The sequence below is a fragment of the Ovis canadensis genome, chromosome 1 (genome assembly GCF_042477335.2).
Source record: "Ovis canadensis isolate MfBH-ARS-UI-01 breed Bighorn chromosome 1, ARS-UI_OviCan_v2, whole genome shotgun sequence".
Lineage (NCBI taxonomy): Eukaryota > Metazoa > Chordata > Mammalia > Artiodactyla > Bovidae > Ovis > Ovis canadensis.
In genome coordinates this window covers 241,697,037-241,722,447 of record NC_091245.1, presented here as the reverse complement: position 1 = coordinate 241,722,447, position 25,411 = coordinate 241,697,037, and the positions used below count along the sequence as shown (strand labels likewise).

Sequence of the window (25,411 nt, the reverse complement as noted above, 5' to 3'; positions counted from 1 at the left end):
GAAGGTGTTAGTCGCTCAGTCGTGGCCGACTCTTCATGACCCCATGGACCGTAGCCCACCAGGCTCCTGTGTCCATGGAATTCTCCAGGCAAGAATACTGGAGCGGGTTGCCATTTCACAAAAGGTAATCTGGGTAATTGAGAACTGACATCACCCACCATAGACAATAATCTTACAAAAAGATCAACTTCACTATTAATTCAAGAATTACAAACTATAATAGTAAGCTATTTTCTATATATCATATTTGCAAAGTTTTAAGTCAGTCAAAATTCTTACTGCACACAGAGAAAAATTTTGTAACCGTGTGAGGTGATGTGTTAACTAATCTTCTTGTGGTGAACATTTTGCATATATACATGCTTAAAGTCACTATGTCGCATACCTTACATTTATCCATGATGTCAATTATATCTCAGTAAAGCTGGAAAAAATCAGAAAGAGAAGCTAATTTGTTTTGTATGCTATTGACAGAAATAGAAAAAATATTTTTCATTCAATTTTTGAACTTCATATATTCCACATATATTCATGAACATTTTGGGGGATGTATATGTGGGTGGGGGGGACCAAAAGAGTTAATGTTCATACAAATCAAATTTGACTTTCTTTTTTTTGAGACTGTATGTTTGTAGCCTCAAACTGGCAAAACAAGAAAAACAACAAAAGTTAGGCAATATCCAGCTCTAGCCTGGCAATGGTGAAACAGGCCTTTGCATACATTGTTCTTAGAAGTGTAAAAATTGGCATGGACTTGTTTTCAAAAATATTTGACAGAATCTACCAAGATTTAAGATCACATATCTTTTGATATAGTGATTTCTTTCTGAGGAATTTATCCTCTAGACATACTCATACAAGAACAAACTGTTGGGACTAGTGGTCCAGTGGCTGAGACTTTGCACACCCAATGCAGGGGGCCAGATCCCAAATGCTGCAACTGAAGATCCTGCATGCCACAAGTAAGACCCAGTGCAGCCAAAATAAATAAATATCAAAAGGACAAACTGCTACGTCCAGTACTATTTTAAGGGCAAAAACTGAAAACAACCAACTGATTACCAAGAGGGGACACCCATGCAAAAGGATATTACTTATTGTGAAATATAATAAAATACACATGTACTCGCATGGAAGAGCAATCTTGAGCTTCTGGATATATTTCTTGCTTACTATGTACCCTTATAAAAATTATTTTACCTCTCTAAGCCTCAGTTTCTTCATCTGTAAAATGAGGACAGTATTGAAATAATAGTGTTGATGTGCAGATTAAATTAGATAATTCATATCAAATGTTTTGCAGAGTGTCTGTCACTTAGTAAATGTTCAATATGTATCAGTAATATCATTAGAATTGCTCTTCTTTTGTTAAAAAAATCCAGCTTATAGGGGGAAAAAATCTAACAAACATATTTTTTGAAGTGTGAGACTTGAAAGATAGAGAACTTTCATATTTTTACTTTATACGTGTTGGTACTTATAACACTTTCAACAGAGAGCCTCTGTTAACTTAAAAGTAATGATGAAATACAGTTTTAAAAAAGATCCATGAGGCTTAGACTCTGGACTGTTGCTAAGTTGTTTCCCCCAGGATTTCTTCTTTTGTTGTTCAGCTGAGTGCTTCTGCTTAAAAACACTCTGCTACTAAAAGAGCCCTCACATCATAAAGTGTCACCACAGCAAGAATCAGGGGGCTCAAAAGACAGAGGAAATACACTGTCACAGAGTGAATGATGAGCTGCTTTTGGTTTGACAAGAAGTCACACTGTGCTTAGTCACTCAGTTATGTCTGACACTTTGCGACCCTATGTTCTGTAGCCCTCCAGACTCCTCTGTCCATGGGATTCTCCAAGCAAGAATACTGGAGGGGGTTGCTATGGCCTCCTCCAGGGCATCTTCCCAACCCAGGGACTGAACCAGGTTTCCTGCATTGCGTTCTTTATTGTCTGTGCCACCAGGGAAGCCCAAGAAGCCACAGCATATTGTTAATGACAGAGAAACAAAGAAAAATACTTTAGTCCTGATGCTTCAGTCAGATCTGCAAGGTTGTTGGAAGGGCTGACTTGGGTTCAATTCCTGGGTCAGGAAGATTCCCTGGAAGAGGAAATGGCAACCCACTCCAGTATTCTTGCTTGGAGAATCCCATGGACAGAGGAGCCTGGTGGGATACGGTCCATGGGGTTGCAAAAAGTCAGACACAACTGAAGTGACTTAGCACAAGGACACAAACACACACACACACACAGAGTTTTTAAAGTCTCAGTGAGTTACTTCAAATACAGTAGAAACCAGAACTCTGGATATTTAGAATATTGAAAACCAGGCATTTGAGCCAAAAAAATGTTTGTCTACAAAATTTTCTTTCCTTCATTGTCTGCCAGGAAGGTTACATAAGCTTTCCTCCAGTACCACCCAAAGCCCTCAGTAAAAAGAACACACACAAATCATGACAAGATAAAGGCTCCAAGTGGAAATTCAATTGTATTTATTTTTCTTATACAGAATCAGAGAAGTAAAAACCAGTACCAAACTCCGGGTAAAATAGTTTGATCTGATTGATTTTTCTGCATATTCTCTATATGCATAGCAATTTGAATTAAAAATAAACACACATATATCATATTACAAAATGTAGAAATAATTTTTTTAAAAGTTAAAATACGAACACATAAATGATGTAGTGTGTTAGGGAAACAGTCTCTGTTGATCACCTACTTTCCCAATTAAATTAATCTACAATTTCCTTTTAACAGCTTTTGTTTGTCATAAAAGTTGCACTTCTGGAAGTTGCTTTCTGTTATGAGAACATCACTTGTCATTAGTAAAACTCTCTCACTCCTGATCACCTTCTTCTCCAGAGAGATTTTCTGCCAAGCTGGAGTCAGTAACAACCCCAGCACACTAACTGTTTTACTCTGTTTTTACTTATATTGTATAATCAGCGAAAGAAAGGCATATCACATCCTAAATTCTATGGTGAAACACTAATAATTACTTAGATTTAACAGAATTGCAAATAGGTCTTGACAATGTATTGGCTTCAAGGAAATGTGTTTTATCAGGGAAAGAAAATACCTTAAAAGAAAGATTTCTGAAATTATTTTTCCATTTTTAACCTGGATGAAATGTTGAAATCTACTGATTGACTTAGGACTAAAAAGACACGATATTTGGCAGTCATTTTATAATAAGAAATATAGTATAAATAGCACCTTATCATGAATTCTGCAGGGGTTTTAACACTTACAATAATAGGAAAGAACCTTTAAAAAGTTGTTTCTAGATTTCTAGCTTTAGTGTTCTTTAACAAAGGCCATATAACATGGCCTTAAAAATAACAACAAAAATTAGATCTGGCTTCATTTATTAGTAAACATGTAGTCAGGATCTGTGTCTAATTCTGGAAAAATAATTGTTATGTTCATTAATAAATGTTCCAACTAATTTCACTAAAAAAAAATTCTTCTAGTGTTTTCTAATGCCACAAGCTTACTAGGAAATTATTTCTAAAAATTGATAATACAAATCATCAATGTTTTAACTACTTAAAAAAAGGAGGGATAATTGTTTCTTTAATGTTTAATAACCTGAAAATGAATCTATAAAAATATTTTTAAAAAATACAGTAACACTGCTCCGTTTTACTAGGTCCCTTGTTTTTGAGTCTTTTTTTTTTTTTTGCTTTTTCTTAGAAAGAATGTACAATGCTTTTTGCAATTATTGCTAACAGAAGAGAAAAAGAAATAGTGCTCCCTTCAATATAGTAGCAATAGAAACATCTACCCTCATCTCTCAGAACGTTTTGAAAAAGAGATAGAATCAGAGGAAGAGAAACCATGGGTCCTTCGGGGGAAAAAAGTCACTTCTTTGTGTTGGAAGCAACAGTAGGTTTAAGCTCTCATCCGCCTACTCACTTAACATCAGCGTGGACAGGGCAACACGAGCGCTGTGCCTCCTTCTCCCACATAAAGTGCACCGAAGCCTTCTTTTCTTCTACAACAGTCTTTTGGTACAAAAGTTGTAGGAGAAAATCATTGCTTTGTTCTTTGGGGGCACCTCACACCTCCTTCTCCTTTTGCTTTTGGGGCACCATAGCTTGTCTATTTCCATCTCACACCTAGTAGCCTTTCCACGGTATTCCCTAACGTTACTACTTCATCTCTGACCTTTACACTTGCCTTCATTCCAACAAGATAAGATGTATTCTGCCTGTCTGTCTTTTGGTAGATCAAAAAGGATCTCAGATCCCCAGCAAATAAGCCCCTCTGGGAATGGAAAGGTTCCTCTCAGAGACCTGCATTATTAATGTCTCTCAAAAAAGATATTAAATTCATAGATTATAAATAATGTCAGTTCAAAATATTAAACAATTGAGGACTTCATTGGCAATGCAGGCAGAGTGCATGCCAGGCGAACCCGATGCTCTCTCTCAGTCCTTAAAAGCTAATAAAAAACAAACAAAAAAAAATGGTTTTGGTTACATAAGAGGTACTGAGTACATATTTCATGCCTTTCTATACCAACTGTAGCAAACAGGATTAGGATAATACACCTAGGAATCAACTTTAGTGACTTCGGAAACACTAAGGGTCTCCACCATATACCCTCAGGGGGCATTTTTTGACCCGTCAGTCAGAGATCTGCTTCATCCTTCAAACAGCTTCATAGATAAGATTATTTTAAACCCTAGAAATCTTGAAAGAAGAAAAGCCAACAAGGCTTCAGAATTTTAAAAGCAACAGCTCACTGTATGCCATCAGGTTGAAAGCTATGTGGTACTGATGTTTTCAGAACAGTTTCAAAGGACAAAAATATAGTTGCCACTGATTTATCAAAAACATTTGGCTGAAATTTGTCATCAGTCACCAAATGATAGTGCTTCATAAAATAGACATCAAATTCTAAGCTGTAATTTTCTTAAAAATCCAACTTGTCATTTAAAAACCGTTTGTTTAATAAATGTTCAAAATTAGTACCAAACTGGTCTCTTTCTCTTTCATGAGATCTTGGTGTAGGAACTGTAACGAATGCCATTGCCACTCTCCTGTTAGAAGGATAGTTGTCTAGATGCTGTGCAGTAAAATGAAGAAGGATACACAATAGGACTCTGTGTGCCTTTGAGAATACAGGTAATAAGAGCCATCAGAACCTGCATGAATTGAAAACTACACTGTATTCCAAACAGCAGAATTTTACTATCAGTACAATGATTTTTAAAGCTCAAGTTAAATATTCTTTAAAGCATTTGGTACTAATGTCATCAATACAGTTTTTGAAACTGTAAATCAGGTCGAGTTTTGTGTACATTTCCTGGACCGAGCCACCTGTCAAAAGTCACTGCCTGTGGTCATCAGTTTTTCATGGTTTATAATCAATTGATGTATAAATTTCAGCTAACACCCATAAAGCTTGGTCATGGGGCAGCAGAGAGGAAAACAAAGAAGCAATTCTGCATAATCAATTCTGCTGCACAACCCATCACAGGAATGCAGGCTTGCAGAAAACAGAAATAGAATGTTTATTCATGTTTAACTTCAGTGACAGCCAATCAAATCCAGGCAATTATTAAACTGGCCACAAGGAAAGGAGGGAGCATGTGTGATGGAGGCAGGAGGTAGCTCACCTGCCACCTTGCTCTGCTCCATCGCTTTTTCCAAGAGGCCCAGGAAATGTCAGGTCACGGCTGCATCCAAGCTACAATGATATTAATTACAGCCAGGTTAGAAAAGGCTCGCTTTTGTTCAGAGCAGATTCTACATCAGTGAAGAGGGGGATCAGATCTTCAGATTCCAAAGTTCCCAGATCAACGTTTGTTCCTGGAAGACAGTCAAGAAAATCAGGGAAACGGGTCTGCTGAGGGTTGATATTCATGGGTGTCTGTCCTGTGTTTTCTCCTGTAATGGAAAAGAATGAAACCATTTTAATTCTTTTATTGTAGTATAATTGCTTTATAACGTTGTGTTGGTCTCTGCTGTACAATGAAGAGAATCAGCTACATGTACATGTTTCTACCTCCTCCTAGACCTCCCTTATTCCCCATCCCACACTTCTAGGTCATCACGGAGCACTGAGCTGAGCTCCCTGTGCTACACAGCAGGTTCCCACTAGCTATCTATTTTACACATGGTCATATACATATGTCAATCCCAGTCTCCAACTCATCCCACCTTCCCCATGCCCCCTTGTCCGCACATCTGGTCTCTATGTCTGTTTCTATTCCTGCAGAGTGAAACAGAAACAGAAAAACAAATATCGTGTATTAACACACATATGTGGAATCTAGAAAAATAGTACAGATGAACCCTATTTCTTTTTTAAGGCTCCTGAAAAGAGGAACCAGTTCAGTTGTCAACATAACTCTCATCTTCACTTCCACTGTGCTCACATTCCACCAGAAGATCTTATTGCTGCAGGTTGCAAATATTTCATCTCCTTGCAAAATTTCAGCTACCACGTTACTGAAACTGAGTTGGTGGTGCTCACACCTAAGAGACACAGAGATGCTGGGCCAATCTTTACTTGTTCTGGGTAGACATGGTCCAGGATGGGTAAGTGCAGGGACACAGGAAAGGAGAAAATGAGGACACTGTGGATCTGACTACCATCACTGACTTCCCATGATAATGGCACGAAGAGCTGGTTTGAGTAGAGAGGCTCTGACAGTCATAAAATCCGTACCACAGAGCTATAATCCAACAATTTAATTGTAAACTCAAATTTGCTCATATCATCCTCTTTATGTTCAAAGGTAGTTTTAATAACTATGTTATTAAAAAACAATCTTCATTGACAACTCTGGGGATCATGTTCAAAGTATTTTAGAAAGTGGCTTCTGCAGATTGCCCCCCTCACTACACATGTACATATACCCCAAAATTATCGAGTATTCTCATAAAGCATATGAGTTACAAATGCATGGGAGCATATAGGTTCTGAGAAGTCTTGTAGTAAGGAAAATCTGTTTTATTTTGTTTAAGCCACTATCACCTCCTTGAATCCAATTTTGGCAGAATTTATATCCTAACAGAACTAAAGTCTGCAGAACCTAGCTGAGACAATGCTATCGTAGAGGAAAGTTCAGTGGCTGGGATATGACATGAAGAACACATCCTTCATGAATGACAGGACAGGAGAAAACGTACAGACCGTTGTGCCAGGAGATGGAGCTTTTTAGCTGTGTGGCCTAAGACACACTCGCTTGTCTGAAATGGGGAAGTAGGTGCCGTATCATATCTGCCACACATGATATGAGGCTCTGGGCTTCATTCATACATAAATTAAACACTTGGTGATTTAGTCGCTAAGTCGTGTCTGACTCTTTGTGACCCTATGGACTGTGGCCTGCCAGGCTCCTCTGTCTATAGAGTTCCCCAGGAAAGGATCCTGGAGTGGGTTGCCATTTCCTTCTCCAGGGGATCTTACCAACTCAGGGATCAAACCCATGTCTCCTGCATTGCAGGCAGAGTCTTTACTGACTGAGTTACCAGGAAGTCCATATAAACACATACACAAATACAAAGACACCATAAATGCTTGTTGACTGTGCTGAGAGAACTCAGTCATGGTCAATTAATTACATAATATCAGAACAACTGGTTCATTCCAACAGCCCCAATCAATTTTCTGAAGGGATAAAATATACCTCAAAGTCTGAGGTGCATTGATAACTATGGCCAGCTTTCACCATGGAATCATTTCTAAGAAACTTATTCAATTAGCTTTTGTGTCATGCAAGTACTTTAAGCTTCCTAAGAAGCCTGCATAGAGATTTTACTATTCTAGAAAAAATGAGAGAAAACTCATTTTAATAATATGCATTTTCCAAGGAGAAAAATTACTTCTTTCACAGCAACGAGGGAAACAGAATCACACTTACATTTTTGGAGGCAGCAAAACTTCATGGCTTTTCTACAAACTTATAAAATATCAGTGACTCTTGGGAATATTTTATAGGACTTGCATTGCAAAAAGCAGTCATTTGAAAAATTAAAATGAGTTAAACATGACCTCAGGGTTGTTGTGTTACTGACATTGAAAAACAAGGTTTAGAAAAAAAAAAAATGCAAAAACTTTTTTCTACCCAATAGATTGTAAGAGAAGGAAATTAGGCTTTAAAAAAAATTTATCTGCCCTGAAAAATTACCTGATCTAAAGTGCTGGATGTCTGTTTTCTTCGTATCCAGATAGAAATATCCACCTCAACTTATTTTCCATTTTATGTTTTCAATAACTCAAGAATTGATTTTTTTTAATGAAATAAAATCTCTCTGTTTTAAAAAATTCTGTTATTTTTTTCTCCTCAGAAAGCATGATGAGACTAGTTAAAGTTCTTCACTAAGGCTAACAATCTTAAAATATCTCTCCTTGGAGCAACTTTGCAACCTTTATAGTAATCTTTTTGGTCATTAGAGTTTTCTTCATTTGAACAGTGGGACATATGATACAACATGGGGAATATAGCCAATATTTCACAATACCTATAAATGGAGTATCACCTTTAAAACTTGTGAGTCACTGTATCATACACCTATAACATATAATATCACATGGCAACTATACTTCAACTTTTTAAAAAGATGCACATTTGCATCAATAATAAAAATGAATGGATGAATAAAAATGAGACAGACCAAAAAAAAAAAAAAAAAGAAGAAGTTCTTAGAAGGGTGTGATTATTGTAGAATATTCTGGAAAGTGGACGACCTCTAGCCTTTGCTCCTATTATTCCATCTACTCCATCCTCCTATGTCTCTAACACTATGTCCAGTTGTTGTTTCCATGTGTATTTTACAAAGGGAGTGTTTGGCTGGCTTGTCACCATTTAGCGTGCGGTCAGCATGTGATCAGTGGGTCTACCAGACCTTTTCCAGCCACATTTGAGCTCTGCCCATCCCTTGGCTTTTCCTTTTCTTGTTCCTGTGTAATTAACTACATGTCTCCCCTTGAGGGGGCTTATGCCCATTTCTCATAAAGACTTCACAGATGTGACTGTAAATTCAGCACTCACTAAGCCCAGCTAACTTGGAACCCCAACATTTAATAGGACTAATCTCATCCTTCTTAGATGATACTTCATCCTTCTCAGAAGGAGAAGAGGACTTTGTGCCAAGCGCTGTGACCTCATGATGCCTCACCACTGTGGACATTACCAGGTGTGCACATTACTCCCACGTTACAGGTGAGAAATCGGAGGCCCTGGGAGGTTACGTAACTTACCAAAGTTACTACTAAGAAGTAGAGAAGCAAAGATCCAATTCAGGTGGCCTGTCTGCAAGGACTATGTTCTTTACAGGACATGACTTAATTCCACATTTTGGTTTCAAAACATTCCCTACTTATCTATTTGATGTCATTTTAAAAAGCTAAAGACTAGAATCCATCTTTTTTTACATTTTAAAGTCAAGCTAGGGACTTCCCTGGTCCTCTAGTGGCCACAGCTCCACTATCCCAGTGCAGAAGGTCTGGGTTCAATCTCTGGACTAGATCTCACATGCTGCAACCAAGACCTGGCACAGCCAAATAAATAAATACTTTTTAAAAAGTGTCTAGCTAGTAGGAAGTTGCTGTATAGCACAGCGAGCTCAGCCTGGTGCTCTGTGATGACCTAGAGGGGTGGGAGGGAAGGTCAGGAGGGAGGGGATTATGTATATTAATGGCTGCTTCACCTTGTTGTACACCAGAAACCAACACAACATTATAGAACAATTATCTTCCAAATAAAAACAAAAAGAAAATTTTTAAGTCAAACTTGCTTAGATTTCAATTTCCTGAGTCTTTTCTTATTTAACTTTGCTTTTTATGTTTACTAGCTTTCCAATGTTGAAAAGAAGAAAGCAAACAATTATTAAACATGGGAAGGAGCCACTTCATTAAGCTGTTCCAAAGAGGGCAAGATAAATCTCACACCAAGAAATAAAGAGAAGGATGAAGAAAGAGAGGGAGGGAGGCAGGAAGGGAGGCAGAAGGCTGAAGTAATAAATTGAAGACTAACAAAACAAACAGTTCAAACTATTCCTGGGTGACTCCTCACAAGACAGTCTGTGCAATTCTCTAAACACATAGATGATAGCCTGCACGGAGAGCCCGGAACAGCTGCTCCTACGTTCTGGCAGAGTCTGCATCTTGTCTGACCAACTGTTTAGTTTCAGAGCACAAAGCACAGCCATCGAGGAGCAGAAGGTGACAAACACGGATCCTCTGGACAGTGGCACCGGGGAAAACAATCCTTTTCATCACAGAACAATTTTCTATCATCAGTGGTGATGGAGGAGAAACTTACATGAGCAGCTCCAAAGAGGGGACATGTCAACTATTATTTATTTTCTTAAAGTCTATTTTTAGGTTTTTTTAAAAATTGAAGTGGGTTGATTTACAGTGTCATGTTAGTTTTAGGTATACAGCAAAGCAATTCAGTTGTACATATATATTCTTTTTCATTACATGTTATTTCAAGATACTGAATATAGTTTCCTGTGCTATACACTAGGTCCTGGTTGTGAGGTATCATTTAATTTTGGTTCAAAAGAGTATCTTCCGGGAGTTTAGGACTTTGATAATTAAATCTAGACCAAGTTTGGAGGCCTTACTCCTGGAGAAGTGGAGAAAAAGAGGTAACCAGGAAGCCAGCTGAGGCCTAGCCTGAAGGCAGAGCAGGCCAGGAACTACTTAAATTTAATTGCTGAAGGAGGACATTGTTAGGACTTGGAGCTGACAGTTTAGAATCCTCTGAGTTGTTTCACTTTCCAAAAGCCCACTGCCAATTGCTTCCCAAATGCAATAATGACATGAAAAGCTGTGTACTGGTGGCCTGTACATTACAACAAAAAGCTAGAAAAGTATAAATATTCAATTGTGAAAGAATGGTAAAGCAGACAGCGGTATATTAATGCAACTGTGAGGAAAGACTAAATAAAGCAGACAAGAAAAGGAAGGGAGAGAGGAAAGGAGGGAGGGAAGGAATAAGAAAGAAAAAAAAAACAGAAATTGAAATCCTGTGCCCATATTCAAAAACTATATTTGTATAACTATGGGGAAGGAGCTGCAGTTTACTAATGGTGCTTGGGTTCTAGGGGCTCTGCAGCTGTGTTCCTGGTTAGATTTTAGAATTGAGAGGATCACTGCATAGGGCACAGGTTCGAACCCTGGCTGGGGACCTAAGATCCTACACGCCTCGCAGTGTGGTCAAAAAAAAAAAAAGAATTGAGAGGACTAAAGAGACAATTTAAAAGTCCAAACCCACTGCAAGGCTTCACAGGCTTGGCCCCTACCTGTGTCCATCTCATCCACGTTGCTGAGGAAGTCCTCTGGAGTCGTGGGGACGCTGTAGCACCCCAGCCCCAGGCCACTGTCGGTGCTCTGCTCCCTCGAATGATATGGCCCCCTGCAGAGCAAAAGATGGCAAGACGTTTTAAAATTAAAATATAATCATGAAGGCCCCCAACTAATGTAGATCTGCCTGATGTTCCAGATAACAAAGGGAGGTGGACTTTGAACCTCGTTTTAATTTTGAAACATATATCCCTGGGTCGAAATTAATCAACTGTAAGCAAAGAAAAAACCAACTGGCCAGTCGTAATAAACTGACACTGATTCCCTTTTCATCTGAAAATAATAAAATAACAATACATTAAGAGAATGATACCATTTATGTAAATTTAAAATAGAAAACTAAAAAAGATGTTGAATATTGCTTCTGGATACAGACATTGACAGGCAATGTGTGTGTGTTTGTCTGTGTGTCTGTCTGTGTGTCTGCACACATGCACAGTGTGTCCAACCCTTTGTGGCCCCATGGACTGTAGCCTGCCAGGCTTCTCTGTCCATGGAACTGTAAGAATACTAGACTGGGTTGCCATTTCCTCCTTCGGGGGATCTCCCTGACACATGGATCAAACCCATGTCTTTTGTGTCTCCTGCACTGGCAGGTAATTCCTTACCAGTAGTGCCAATTGGGAAGCCTTTGATAGGCAATGAGAAGTATAAAAATAGGTGTGCTGGATATACATCAATTTCCAAATGGTGGCTACCACTAGGCAGGGAAGAAGAAAAAAGAAATGTATTTCAGGGGTGGTGGGGAAGAATTTAAATATTAGTTGTAATATTTACTTAAAAAAATAAGATCAGTGTAAATATGGAAAACCTGGGTGTTGGGTATGTGGGTAAATCTCAAGCTATTTTTGACATTTTTTCTGGACATTTGAATTATTTTTGTATCAGTCATTTAAAAACTCCTTTCCTTCAGTATTTTGATTACTATTTGGTTTCATTCTTCTCTTTATTTTTAGTAACTTTCGTAACTGTATTTATTTGTTGCCTGAAGCCTCCGCAAGGGCAGAAAAGACACAGGAAATAGAAAACTGCCCTTTATTTGGGTTTAAAAGGCTACAATTAAGGTTGACTACTTCTACTCATGAAGATATTTCTGGTTCAATCACCTTTTCCTTCTGCTCATATATTTCATATTTTAAAACAACACTTTGTTTTATTTCATTCTTTAATTGTGAAATAATTTTAGACTCACATAGAAGATGTAAAAAGAGTACAGAGTTCCTGTGCATGCTGTGTGCATTTTCCCCAAGGACACAGTACAAAACCACAATAGAAGGATCAATATCAGGAACTGACAATGTATAACACTATTAACCGGCTTCCCTGGTGCTCAGTGGTAAAGAATCTGCCAACCAAAGCAGGAGACCTGGGTTTGATCTCTGGGTCGGGAAGATCACCCAAAGAAGGAAATGGCAGCCCACTCCAGTATTCTTGCCTGGGAAATCCCATAGACAGAAGGGCCTGGTGGGCTACAGTCCATGAGGTCGCAACAGAGTCCATAACTTTGTGCCTAAACAATAACCATAATAATACTATTAACTAACACCTTATTCATATTTCACCACAAACAACACCTCTTATTTGTTTTGCTCCTATTTGCCACGTAACATGTTTTCAGTTTTTATTTTTTTCTCCTTGATTTTATTTTTTTTTTAATTTTTATTTTTACTTTATTTTACTTTACAGTACTGTATTGGTTTTGCCATACATTGACATGAATCCACCACAGGTGTACATGCGTTCCCAAACATGAACCCCCCTCCCACCTCCCTCCCCATAACATCTCTCTGGGTCATCACCGTGCACCAGCCCCAAGCATGCTGTATCCTGCGTCGGACATAGACTGGCGATTCGATTCTTACATGATAGTATACAACGTAACATGTTTTTATCTCCATTGGCTATATCAAACCACAAGATTCCTCTAAATAATTACTACAAACACCATGCTATTGAAATCATAAATTCATCCCTATTTTTGAATTATTGACTAGGGGTTTACTTCATGCCATAGAATCAATTTTTGAATTTGAGATTTAAAAAAAAAAAAAAAAGGTGACTTTTTGTCTGCTTTTATTTTTTCTGCCATGTCCCTCCACATCCTCCCTCTATCCTCATCCCAACCTCCAAGCTCCCCAACTTTTCCCAATATCAACAAAGATCCATTATACTCTAAACCTCATAATAAAGAAAGCAAAAATAAGTGGCCTTAAAATGTTGACTTACCCATTGAGGAAAGGATCCGAGCTATTATTAGTGATGGATCTCATGTCTGGGGTCATGGCAGGAGGGTTGACAGCAGCCTGAACCGTGGCTAGAGTCTCGGCCTCCATGGGGAGCTGTCTACAGAGGGCGGCTTCCTGCAGAAAGATGACAGTCAGGGGGAGAGGCAACGGTGATTCACTCGTTACAAGGATTGGAGCAAAGGATGCTTCAGATAAAAACTTTTCACCAAACACAAAAGCACTTTATGTTTATTCCTCATAAGTCAAAATCATCAGGAAATCATTAGTGTTCTTTCTCTGAAGAAGTCTTACAGGCATAAGCCACTTTCTCACAGACACCAAGTTAATGAGAAGCTCATGTAATATTTGCCCTCAAAGCACTGACGGAGCAACTGTCCAACCCACCCAAATTGCTTAAACACCCAAATCATATAAAGACCTCTCAAGACACTTTCTCAAGGACAAGGCTATTTTTACCCCAAGTGATCAGACCAAATCTAAGTCAATCAAGCAACTGGACTCTTCTGGACTAGCAAGTATATTCTGGTCTTTGCCACTTACAGCCCAGTAGAGCTGTGGAATTACACAGTTCAGGCTCTGTGTTAAATCACAACTGGCAGTTTTAGATGATAACCAGGAGAGCAAAGCAACCGGTTTAAAAGTTTGTTAGTCAATCGGTTTTTCTATTCTGTCGACTAAAATGGATGAAGTTTGGAGAAGCATGCAGATCCAATCCAGAGCTCACTTGATGATTAACTGTTTTGATAGCATATGGATTTCATTAGCAAAAATTAAAACGCCAGCATTTTTTTAAAGCTAACATGATTTTGCCAAGGAGAGTCAATCCAAAGTTTACAAATTTGACTGCAATTACTTTCTCTAGATATAACCTCCAGGGAGTCTCTCCTATTTTGACAAACATGACCAGACATCAGATTCTTTTCAAATTTGCTGCTGTTTCCAGAGAATAAAACTTGTGTATATTTTTCCATGTGTCCAAAACCAGAATTAGGCCCTTCCCATGTTTATGCCTATCACTTTCCCCCTACCCAAGCTGAATCACTGGTCTTGCCATCCATCAAACCCCAAAACCAAGGCTACAACAGCAAACAGAATATTCAGGCCATCTAAGTTACAGGGTCTGCCTTAGATCTCTTCCAGCCCTAAGAAGTGATGATTTTAGTCAGCAACAGAGTAACTGCTGTCTAGACAAGTCTAGTGAAGTCATCGGCTATAAAAACTTTTGGTTACTAGTGTTCATCATACTGTTCCTAGGAGTTATGGTAGCATGACTATCACAAACCATGAAGATCTGATAGATAAGAAACTTCATTTTTAATTTATACTGAAATAAATACCCTGTCTAGAAAGGGCTCCTGGTTCACTTCTGTTCATCTAGATTTCAAATAATTCAATATTTAACTAACCTAAATTTTACTCAGTAATCTATGAAAAGCAAACTGCCCCCCTAAAAAAGGAGATTTTAGTCCATAATTCCAATCTTAGAAGTACCTTCTGAATACATGTAGAAAAACTGAATTATTTGCTATAGTTGTCTTTATGTGGTAAGCAGTGTTCATTAGAAACCTTATCTTCTAACCAAAGCTTACCTGGAGGTTTCACACATAAGAATAACAGGGATTGGACCTGGTGTGAGGAACACAGAGCCCACCAACCCCTCAAACACACTCATATACACACACCACAGTCTGAAAACAGCTAGTCAATGATGTAATTTTTAGTCCTTTATAGTCCTTTATAGACAGTAAATGCAAAGATCCTTCAGGCAATAACCTTCATTATCCAAAAAAGAAAATCAACTTTAACTAGAATATTCCCATTCTCCAACCATTCTGAATAAATGTGGAGTTTACCTCTAAACGGCTATACTTTTAAACATACAATTTGAAGAGATTGCTGCATTTCTTTACATGTGATGCAATTTTATCACCATATTTCTTAAGAATACTAGATAAATTTGCAATTTCCAGATGGTCTGAATTTAAACCTAATAAGAATCATTTCTGGAACTTCATTGAATAAATATATATATATACAATATATATGAATTATTATTATGGACTTCCTTGGTTGCTCAGATGGTAAAGCATCTGGCTACAATGCAGGAGACCTGGGTTCAATCCCTGGGTCGGGAAGATCCCCTGGAGAAGGAAATGGCACCCCACTCCAGTATTCTTGCCTGGAAAATCCCATGGACGAAAGAGCCCGGTAGGCTACAGTCCATGGGGTCACAAAGAGTCGGACACAACTGAGCGACATTCTTTCATAATAATATGAATTATTATTATAGAAATATAAAAAATAATACAGTTTTACTATTTTAAGCTTCCCTGTTCATTTAAGTTACTCCTGGGATAGTTCTAATAGAGTATTTATTTTAAAAGAATGCTTGTGAGTGGCTAAATATATAAATGAAATTCAAAAGGACTATTTATAATAAGCATCACTATGAACAAAGCTAATGGAGGTGATGGAATTCCAATTGAGCTGTTTCAATTCCTGAAAGATGATGCTATGAAAGTGCTGCACTCAATATGCCAGCAAATTTGGAAAACTCAGCAGTGGCCACAGGACTGGAAAAGGTCAGTTTTCATTCCAATCCCAAAGAAAGGCAATGCCAAAGAATGCTCAAACTACCACACAACTGCACTCATCTCACAAGCTAGTAAAGTAATGCTCAAAATTCTCCAAGCCAGGCTTCAGCAATACATGAACCGTGAACTTCCTGATGTTCAAGCTGGTTTTAGAAAAGGCAGAGGAACCAGAGATCAAATTGCCAACATCCGCTGGATCCTGGAAAAAGCAAGAGAGTTCCAGAAAAACATCTATTTCTGCTTTATTGACTATTCCAAAGCCTTTCACTGTGTGGATCACAATAAACTGTGGAAAATTCTGAAACAGATGTGAATACCAGACCACCTGACTTGCCTCTTGAGAAACCTATATGCAGGTCAGGAAGCAACAGTTAGAACTGGACATGGAACAACAGACTGGTTCCAAATAGGAAAAGGAGTATGTCAAGACTGCATATTGTCACCCTGCTTACTTAACTTATATGCAGAGTACATCACGAGAAACGCTGGGCTGGAAGAAGCACAAGCTGGAATCAAGACTGCCAAGAGAAATATCAATAACCTCAGATATGCAGATGACACCACCCTTATGGCAGAAAGTGAAGAGGAATTAAAAAGCCTCTTGATGAAAGTGAAAGAGGAGAGTGAAAAAGTTGGCTTAAAGCTCAACATTCAGAAAATGAAGATCGTGGCATCTTGTCCCATCACTTCATGGGAAATAGATGGGGAAACAGTGGAAACAGTGTCAGACTTTATTTTGGGGGGCTACAAAATCACTGAAAATGGTGATTGCAGCCATGAAATTAAAAGACACTTACTCCTTGGAAGGAATGTTATGACCAACCTAGACAGCATATTAAAAAGCAGAGTCATTACTTTGCCAACAAAGGTCCATCTAGTCAAGGCTATGGTTTTTCCAGTGGTCATGTATGGATGTGAGAGTTGGACTGTGAAGAAAGCTGAGCACCAAAGAATTGATGCTTTTGAACTGTGGTGTTGGAGAAGACTCTTGAGAGTCCCTTGGACTGCAAGGAGATCCAACCAGTCCATCCTAATGGAGAGCAGTCCTGGGTGTTCATTGGAAGGACTGATGCTGAAGCTGAAACTCCAATATTTTGGCCACCTCATGCGAAGAGTTGACTCATTGGAAAAGACTTTGATGCTGAGAGTGATTGGGGGCAGGAGGAGAAGGGGATGACCAAGGATGAGATGGCTGGATGGCATCACCGACTTGATGGACAAGAGTTTGGGTAAACTCCGGGAGCTGGTGATGGACAGGGAGGCCTGGCATGCTGCGATTCAGGGGTCGCAAAGAGTCGGACACAACTGAGTGACTGAACTGAACTGATTTATAATACCCAAAGCTGGATGAATTTTTACTATGTTGGTGGAAACGTTTAATGGTGCCATTTCACTTCTTCTCCCTCTATTTTAAATGAAAGATACCTGAAGTTCCATTCCTCCACATCCATATTTTCCAAATGATTCAATACTTTGAGGATTTGACCCCCATTATCATAAGAGGCAATGCTTTGTTCTGCCTCTAGGGGGCTCACGATATCATTTTCAGCTTCAAATAACTAACAAATAAGAGACTACAGATAATGTGTTGAATATACCTGAAAACAAGCTCCGAAATATAAATTAGGCCAGTCTGAGACAGAAAGGTTTTCGGGGTGGGAAGATGATGCAACACTTTCTTCGAGATTACTATGAAGTGTAGTGAAGTCACTCAGTCGTGTACGACTCTTTGCAACCCCATGGACTATAGCCTACCAAGATCTTCTGTCCATGGGATTTTCCAGGCAATAGTACTGGAGTGGACTGCCATTTCCTTCAGAGAATCTTCCTGACTCAGGAATCGAGCCCGAGTCTCCCGCATTGTAGACAGATGCTTTACTGTCTGAGCCACCAGGGAAGTCCATTATTAAGATTATTATGAGACCATTCTTAAGTCACAGCAGCCACTGTGAAGGCGATATTGGCCCCTGGCTCTAAAGCCACATGCTCCCTATCCACAGTGGTCCACAAAGCCTGCCTGACATCACTCATGTCTCCTCCTTTGTCTGGGACATGTCCCCCGTCACTCCCTCATTCCCTTCCCACTGCTCCTCCCACTTTTGGCCTCTGTTCCAACTGTTTCTCCTGCTTGGAACACACTGCTCAGATCCTCCCAAAGTTCATTCCCTCACTGATGTCTGTCTCAACAGATGCAGTCTCTTCAGAGATTACATTATTAAATGTTCTTCATGGCAACTGACATATTTACTGTCTGTCCTTCTCTTTAGAGTGTAAGCTCCAGAGGAAAGAGATCTTATTTATCATGTTCACTTCTGTGTCCCCACTGTGTATAACAACCCAGACATATACTAGGTACTTGATAAATATTCACTCAGTGAAGAAATGAAAATACCGCTGGAATTCAAACGGAAATATTTTCAATTATAATTAATAATAAAAGAAAAAATTAACTAAGAACAGTCAATTCTCACCCCCAACCACAAATATGAATAAAACAATAGTCTATTTTATACATCCCAACTAGCCAGGCTCATATGCCATCCTAATGAAATGATCCTATTGTGTTTTTCCTGCTCCTGACACAGAAGGTGAGCAGAAGGGCAGAGTCGTCAGGAACAGCATCTGGGGCCAGATGCTTGGGTCTGAACCCTGGCCATGCCATCTCCCAGCCAGTTATTTAATATTTTTGTTCCTGATATGTAAACTGGGGATAATAATAGAATCCGCCCAATAGGGAAGCTGTGGTGATAAATGAGGTAATTCACTGTGCATAGAGCAGTGCTGGCATACAAGATCATTTAATAAGTGTTAACTAAATATTATTCTCACTGGCACCTCATGTTCTGTATTCCAATCCCAACAAAACTAAAGTAAAAATAAACCGTCTTAAAAGTCACACTACAACATGGAACTAATCCACTTTGAGTGGTTTGACACTTTTTCCTGATCAGCTTTCACCTTGGAAGATTAAACCAAGTGTGAAATTCATCATGAGTCAGCAAGGTAAAAAATATAGTTAAAAAAAAAAAAACAAAACAAGGACAGGTTTGTAAACCTTTTTATATAACATAAAATTAAATTTTAATGGAATTGGACAAAAATGAGAAGCTTCATTTCATTCAATTTTATTTTATATAAGATATATAATTATATATTTAATAACATATTGCATATTTAGAATTTTTAAAGGTCTAGTCTCTTTTTGAATGAAAATAAGTTTCCTATTTCTGTTCATAAATTGAAGAAGAGCAGTACAAAATCTAAGGCTTGGAAATAAAAGAACTAACCTCACTGACATGTCCTCATCCTGACATGTCTTCATCCAAACAAGGGAGGATTTTTACTTTAAAAAAAAAAAAACTAAACTAAATTTAGGTATAAATTAAGCCCTAGATCCAGTGTGATTTTAGCTGCCACATGACATCCGCTTCCCTCACATGGGCAGAAATGAAAGGCGAACACCTGACTTTAGTTTGACCAAGATGTGGAGTTGAGACTGATGGAACAGCTGAGGCAAAGGCTGAAGATGGGGCACTGGACTGAGTGAACTGACTTGCATACGGGGCAGCTGAACAAGGCTGGTCTAGGATGTGACTCAGACCTCCAACTCAGAGCTGGCGGTGCAGCTGCCCTAACCCCGTGCTCCCTCCCCACCTCCCCCCAGTCCATGCAGGATAACAGACGCTAAGCTGGAAGCACATCTGAGCCTTTGGTTTGTCTCTCACCTCCTACCTCCACTCCAGGTCAGCAAGTCTATTCACAGATCCCCTCCCAGTGTCCCTTCCACTGCCACCCACCTGTCCTCCCAAACAAGTCTACAGTTTCCTGGACTTGTCAGTACTTTGGGTCCCTCTTCATCAGGCCATTTCTCCTCCACCTTTAGAGGTTCTGTTCCACTGCCTTTCTCCCAGAATGCCTTTCCTGATGACTACAGCAAGCTACCACCTGCCCCTTTCCCAGCCCTGAAGTCCAAAATAACATGTCCATCTGGGGTCTGAAACTTCACGTCTCACAAGTACATTCCTCACCTGGCCCTAGAGCAGCTCTTCCTGCTAACTTCAAGTTTTTTCTTAATGCCATCACCACCTCTCCTACTTCCAAATCTCAGCCAACTGTCTCCCAAAGACCCCATAAAGACTAATTCATTTGCACCTGTATTTATTTATTTATTTTTTTAATATTATGGAGAGGACTTCCCTGGTGTCTCAGTGGTAAAGAATCCGCCTGCCAATGCAGGAGACATGGGTTCAATCCCTGGTCCAGGAAGATCCCACATGCCTCTAAGCAACTAAGCCCAAGCAGCACAACTACCGAGCCTGTGCTTTGGAGCCCAGGAGCTGTAATTATTGAGCCCACATGCCACAAATACTGAAGCCTGCATGCCCTAGAGCCCATCTGAAACAAAAGAAGCTACAGCAACAAGAAGCCTTCACACCACAACTAGAAAATAGCCCCCACTCGTCGCAACTAGAGAAAAGCCTGAGCAGCGAGGAAGACCCAGTGCAGCCAAAAATAAGAAATAAAAATTATTTTTAAAAAATACTATTGAGACCAGCAGAGGCCAGGCACCTCAGCAGCAGGCACACAGCAATGAAAAATACAGATAGTACCCTGCTTGGTGAGGATTCTAGAGGGGAAACAGGCTACAACAAAAAATAATGGAGAAGGGCCATGCCTAGTAGGGTCTCTCTCCCTGACATCTATATGCTCCAAACCTTCTTTCCAACTCAAGTAGCTAGCACTGCTTCTATTTCTACTGCATTCACGGATCTACCAACCTCCACATGCAAGACTGCATCCAAGTCTCTGTTCTACACTGTCACGATTTTTACAAAGAGTGACCAAAGGAGAAAATTCAACGTGGGAAGAGGTCAGGGGTATTACGTCTATGAAGAAGCAAGTGAAAGTGAAGTTGCTCAGTCGTGTCCGACTCTTTGTAACCCCACAGACTGTATAGCCCACCAGGCTCCTCTCTGTCCATGGGATTTCCCAGGCAAGAATACTGGAGTGGGTTCCTCCTCCAGGGGACCTTCCTGAGCCAGGGATCAAACCTGCATGTCCTGCACTGCAGGCAGATTCTTCACCATCTGAGCCACCAAGAAAGTCCCATGAAGAAGCAAGGGGACTGTTTAAAAGAGATGCTGAGTGGCAACTGTGGCTCTCAAACTATTAATGGACTGTCACATGGAAGAAGGAAGATTCCTCTATCCCAGATTGGAGGCACATCTGATGTAGTCCATTCATTGGTAGGACTGGCTGCTTCTCAATTCTCTGGGCTACTGGCCACTGGAATTTTCAAATACTTGTTGAGGCGTAAATGCTACTGGACATGACCTGGGCTTGGCATAGGAAAAAAAAAAGTGTTCTTGGAATCAAAATGATGAAAGCTTAAATTCTAGCTCAGCTACTCCTTAGAGTAGCTACACTTTTTTTTCAGTTTGTTAATCTGGAAAAAAAATGACTTTTAAGATTTATCCTGCTGGCTGGTTATAAAGATTAAAAAGCATATTTATCAAGAACCTGGCACAGGGAGGCAGCTAATAAAATGAGCTACTGATGGTGCTAAATGTTTTAGGATACAAAGATATTAGCTAATACTTGCATATCACTTACAACTTGTAAAGCACTGTCCTAAGTGTATTAACATACTATTTCATTTCATCCTCGACAGCCCAGCTCTCTCCATTTTATAGATGAGGACACTGAGGCGCAGACAGGCTAAGCAACTTTCCCAGGATCTGCCCCCAGAGTCCGTTCTCACAGCCACTACACAGTCAGCGACAGAGAGAGGAAAGCCAAGGACTGAGGTTGGCAGACCTCAAGACCTCAAACTGTCAGCCCTTTCACCTACTAGCTGCAGGACTTGGGCGCATTATCTCATTTCTCTGAGCCTGCTTTCACAGTTAGAACATGGAAATACCAGTCGCTGCCTTCTTCAGGTTGTGTTTGTGTGCTTAGTTGTCCAGTTGTATCTCTGCAACCCCATGGACTATAGCCTGCCAGGATCCTCTGTCCATGGATATTCTCCAGGCAAGAATACTGCAGTGGGTTGTCATGCCCTCCTCCAGGGGATCTTCCCAACCCAGGTCTCCCGCATTGCGGGCAGATTTTTTAAGGTCTGAGCCACCAGAGGAGTCCAAGAATACTGGAGTGGATAGCCTATCCCTTATCTGAAGTATTTTCTGAACCCAGGAATCGAACCTGGGTCTCCTGCATTGCAGGAAGATTCTTTACCAGCTGAGCTACCAGGGAAGCCCCTCCTTCAGGCAGTTTAGAGGATTTAACAAAGGGTCCTGTTTCACTTCCTGAACACACTTTCTCTCTCTGAATTGGAAAAGAGATCTAACTGGCCTCTCGGATCTGTTTCAATGTATATGGGTGGAGCTAGTGTCCCGGGAATTCACAAGCACAGCCAGCAGAGTTACAAGTTAAGATGTTAAAGGCCTGTTTTCAGAAAGATCTGGAAAGCTGCCCCTGGTAACCCCACCCTACCCTCCTCCACAACAACTTTTTTTTTTTTTCTCTACATCCAAGCTGGGGATGGAGAAGGCAATGGCACCCTACTCCAGTACTCTTGCCTGGAAAATCCCATGGACGGGGGAGCCTGGTAGGCTGCAGTCCATGGGGTCGCTAAGAGTCAGACACGACTGAGCGACTTCACTTTCACTTTTCACTTTCATGCATTGGAGAAGGAAATGGCAACTCACTCCAGGGTTCTTGCCTGGAGAATCCCAAGGCCGGGGGAGCCTGGTGGGCTGCCGTCTATGGGGTCGCACAGAGTCAGACACAACTGAAGAGACTTAGCAGCAGCAGCAGCAAGCTGGGGGTGTAAAGACTGGTACAAAATAAAGGCCTGAGAATCTCCTTCAGAGTTTGTGGTCTTCCATCTAGCTTCCTGAAGCGAATAATTATATATATGTGGGTTTAAAAGTGCCCTCTCCGAGAGGCTGGGGATTGGGATGGTGTTTAAAATAGCTGGAGGGGTTAGTGGGTGAAAGACAAATGCTGATTCATAAGAGGAAGATGTCCCTGGAAGAGAACTTCAATCCTCCTCTCCCTCCAACTCCCCACTGGCCTGCCGCCTGCCCGTGGAATAAATCAACAGAGGAGGTAAGAGGGTAAACAGCAGTTGAAAGCGCCCTGTAGCCCTGTCCGTCCTGGGTGAAGGGAGTGTCTCTCGCCAGCCAGCCAGCTCTGGCCCTCGCTGGAATGCACTTCAAAGACAAAGGAAGACAATAACTTCTTCTGAGGGTGATCTGTTTGATTTAAGTGTGTGTGGCCAGGGATACTACAAAAATGGAAGATTGGATTGTTTTAATTATAAGGGGTGGAGTGAGTAGAAACAAAAAAAGAAAAGAAAGACAATATTTTGAAATCCTAACATTAAAAAAATTATTCTGGTGCAGAGAAGTTGCTCTCGCTGCCAAAACCCTGAGGGACTTCAGGGGCAGAATGCCAAATTATTGACCTTCTTTATAGGGGGGAAAAAAAAACCCATGCCCATGTAAATTTCTTTTTAACTCTGTGCCAAGGGATTCTAGAACTTCATTGTCACATTTCCTGGAGCCTCTCTTTGGAAATACCTCATCACACAGGCTCAGCTGCCAGACCCAAGCTGTCACTAGGAAAGACTATTCAAAATTCTGACACTTTGGGAAAGACATTTGTTGAGTCCCTAATTATTAACCACGGCCTTCTTGATGCTCTTTAATTCAAGATGTATATAACAGTTTTGTGTTGTTCCATAATCTCTGTTATCCTTTAGAATCACATTAAGGGAAACATTATAACTTAGATATTCTCCTTTTCACTTAAAAAAATAGCTGAATGGATTTCAAGATGGAGTATTTCTTTACACCTCAGAGATAAGATCAGAAATATGAAGCTGCTTTTCCTTTGTTCAAACTTGGTGAACCTCCATTTTAAAAAATGTGTTTGTACTACTCAGCCTTAAAAAAACAAAATTTTGCCATCTGCAGCAACCCGGGTGGACTCGGAGGACACTATGCCAAGTGAAATAAATTCAGACAGAGAAAGACAATGTGCAATAGCATTTATATGTGGAATTAAAAATTACAAGAAACTAGCAAATATAACAGATATAGAGAACAAACCAGTGGTTACCAGTGCGGGAGTTGGGGATAATACATGGGTGGGAGAGAGGGAGATACACACTATTGGGTATAAGATAAGCTAAAAGGATGTACTGTACAACATGGACAATATGGCCAATGCCATGTAACGAAATGAAAAGGAAAGTTTAAAAATTATCTAAAAAATTTCAAGAACCTATAATGGAAAATAATCTGAAAAAAGAATATATGCGTGCTCAGTCACTTCAGTTGTATCCGACTCTTTTCGACCCCATCAACTGTAGCCTTCCAGACTCCTCTGTCCATGGGATTCCCCAGGCAAGAATACTGAAGTGGGTTGTTATGCCCTCCTCCAGGGGAACTTCCCCACCCAGGGGTCCAAATGCTTTCTCATGCCAATTCAAATTGGTTGACCAATTTAACTAATGATTAAGAAAGCTCAGTATTTTCCATTTTTGGCTTTTTCCATCACTCTCAAATTCTGATAAAGCTTTCCCAGGATTTCAGCCATACACCATGTATGGCCCTAGGCAAACATTCCCTATATCACAGAGATGATATACATACACACACACATATATGTTACTGAAACACTTTGCTGTACACCTAAAACAAACACAACACTGTAAATCAACTATATTTCAATAAAGTTTTTAATTGTATAAAAATAAACATTTAAAAATAAATAAAAATTTTAAATGTGTTTGATTTTAGGAATTGGTAATTTTTTTAGAAAACGAATTATTTCCAGGACCTGTAGGCAAATAGAACACTGACAGCAGTTAGAATGGAAACTCTGTGAAGGTAAAGAACAAGCCTATTAGTTCACTGCTGTGCATTCAGGGCCTAGAACATGTTGAACAAAGGAGTGAATTAATGAATGTACACAGCCAGGCTACTCTAGTGGGATCCATGGGTGGACAACATGACCACTGATGTTCCTGGTCAACCCCGAAACCTAGTTCCCTGAAATGCTTTTCTAAAAGGAATCATAGCCCCATGTGCTGAAGGCATGACTCCATGAAGCTGCCACTATTTATGCTATGATATGACACTTTTTAACCTCTCTAAATAGTTGTTCTTCACATGACAAACAACAGACCTCGGAGCCTTCCCTGGACCAGCCTTGCTCACAGCCGGGTGTGTCTCT

The 25,411-nt window shown here is 39.9% G+C and overlaps 1 protein-coding gene across 2 annotated transcripts in view; it reads right to left on the bottom strand.

Annotated features, from left to right (window-relative positions):
- Nucleotides 1-2,468: 2,468 nt before the first annotated feature.
- WWTR1 (WW domain containing transcription regulator 1) overlaps nt 2,469-25,411 on the bottom strand; it is a 146,934-nt gene continuing 123,991 nt past the window's right edge. For both annotated transcript variants that reach the window (XM_069562805.1, XM_069562814.1), the window contains exons 5-7: nt 13,555-13,688; nt 11,268-11,380; nt 2,469-5,894 (exon numbers count right to left, since the gene is read on the bottom strand). In XM_069562805.1, the coding sequence (XP_069418906.1) occupies nt 5,710-5,894; nt 11,268-11,380; nt 13,555-13,688 (432 nt within the window). In that variant the 3' untranslated portion in view covers nt 2,469-5,709. The remainder of the gene's footprint in view (nt 5,895-11,267; nt 11,381-13,554; nt 13,689-25,411) is intronic.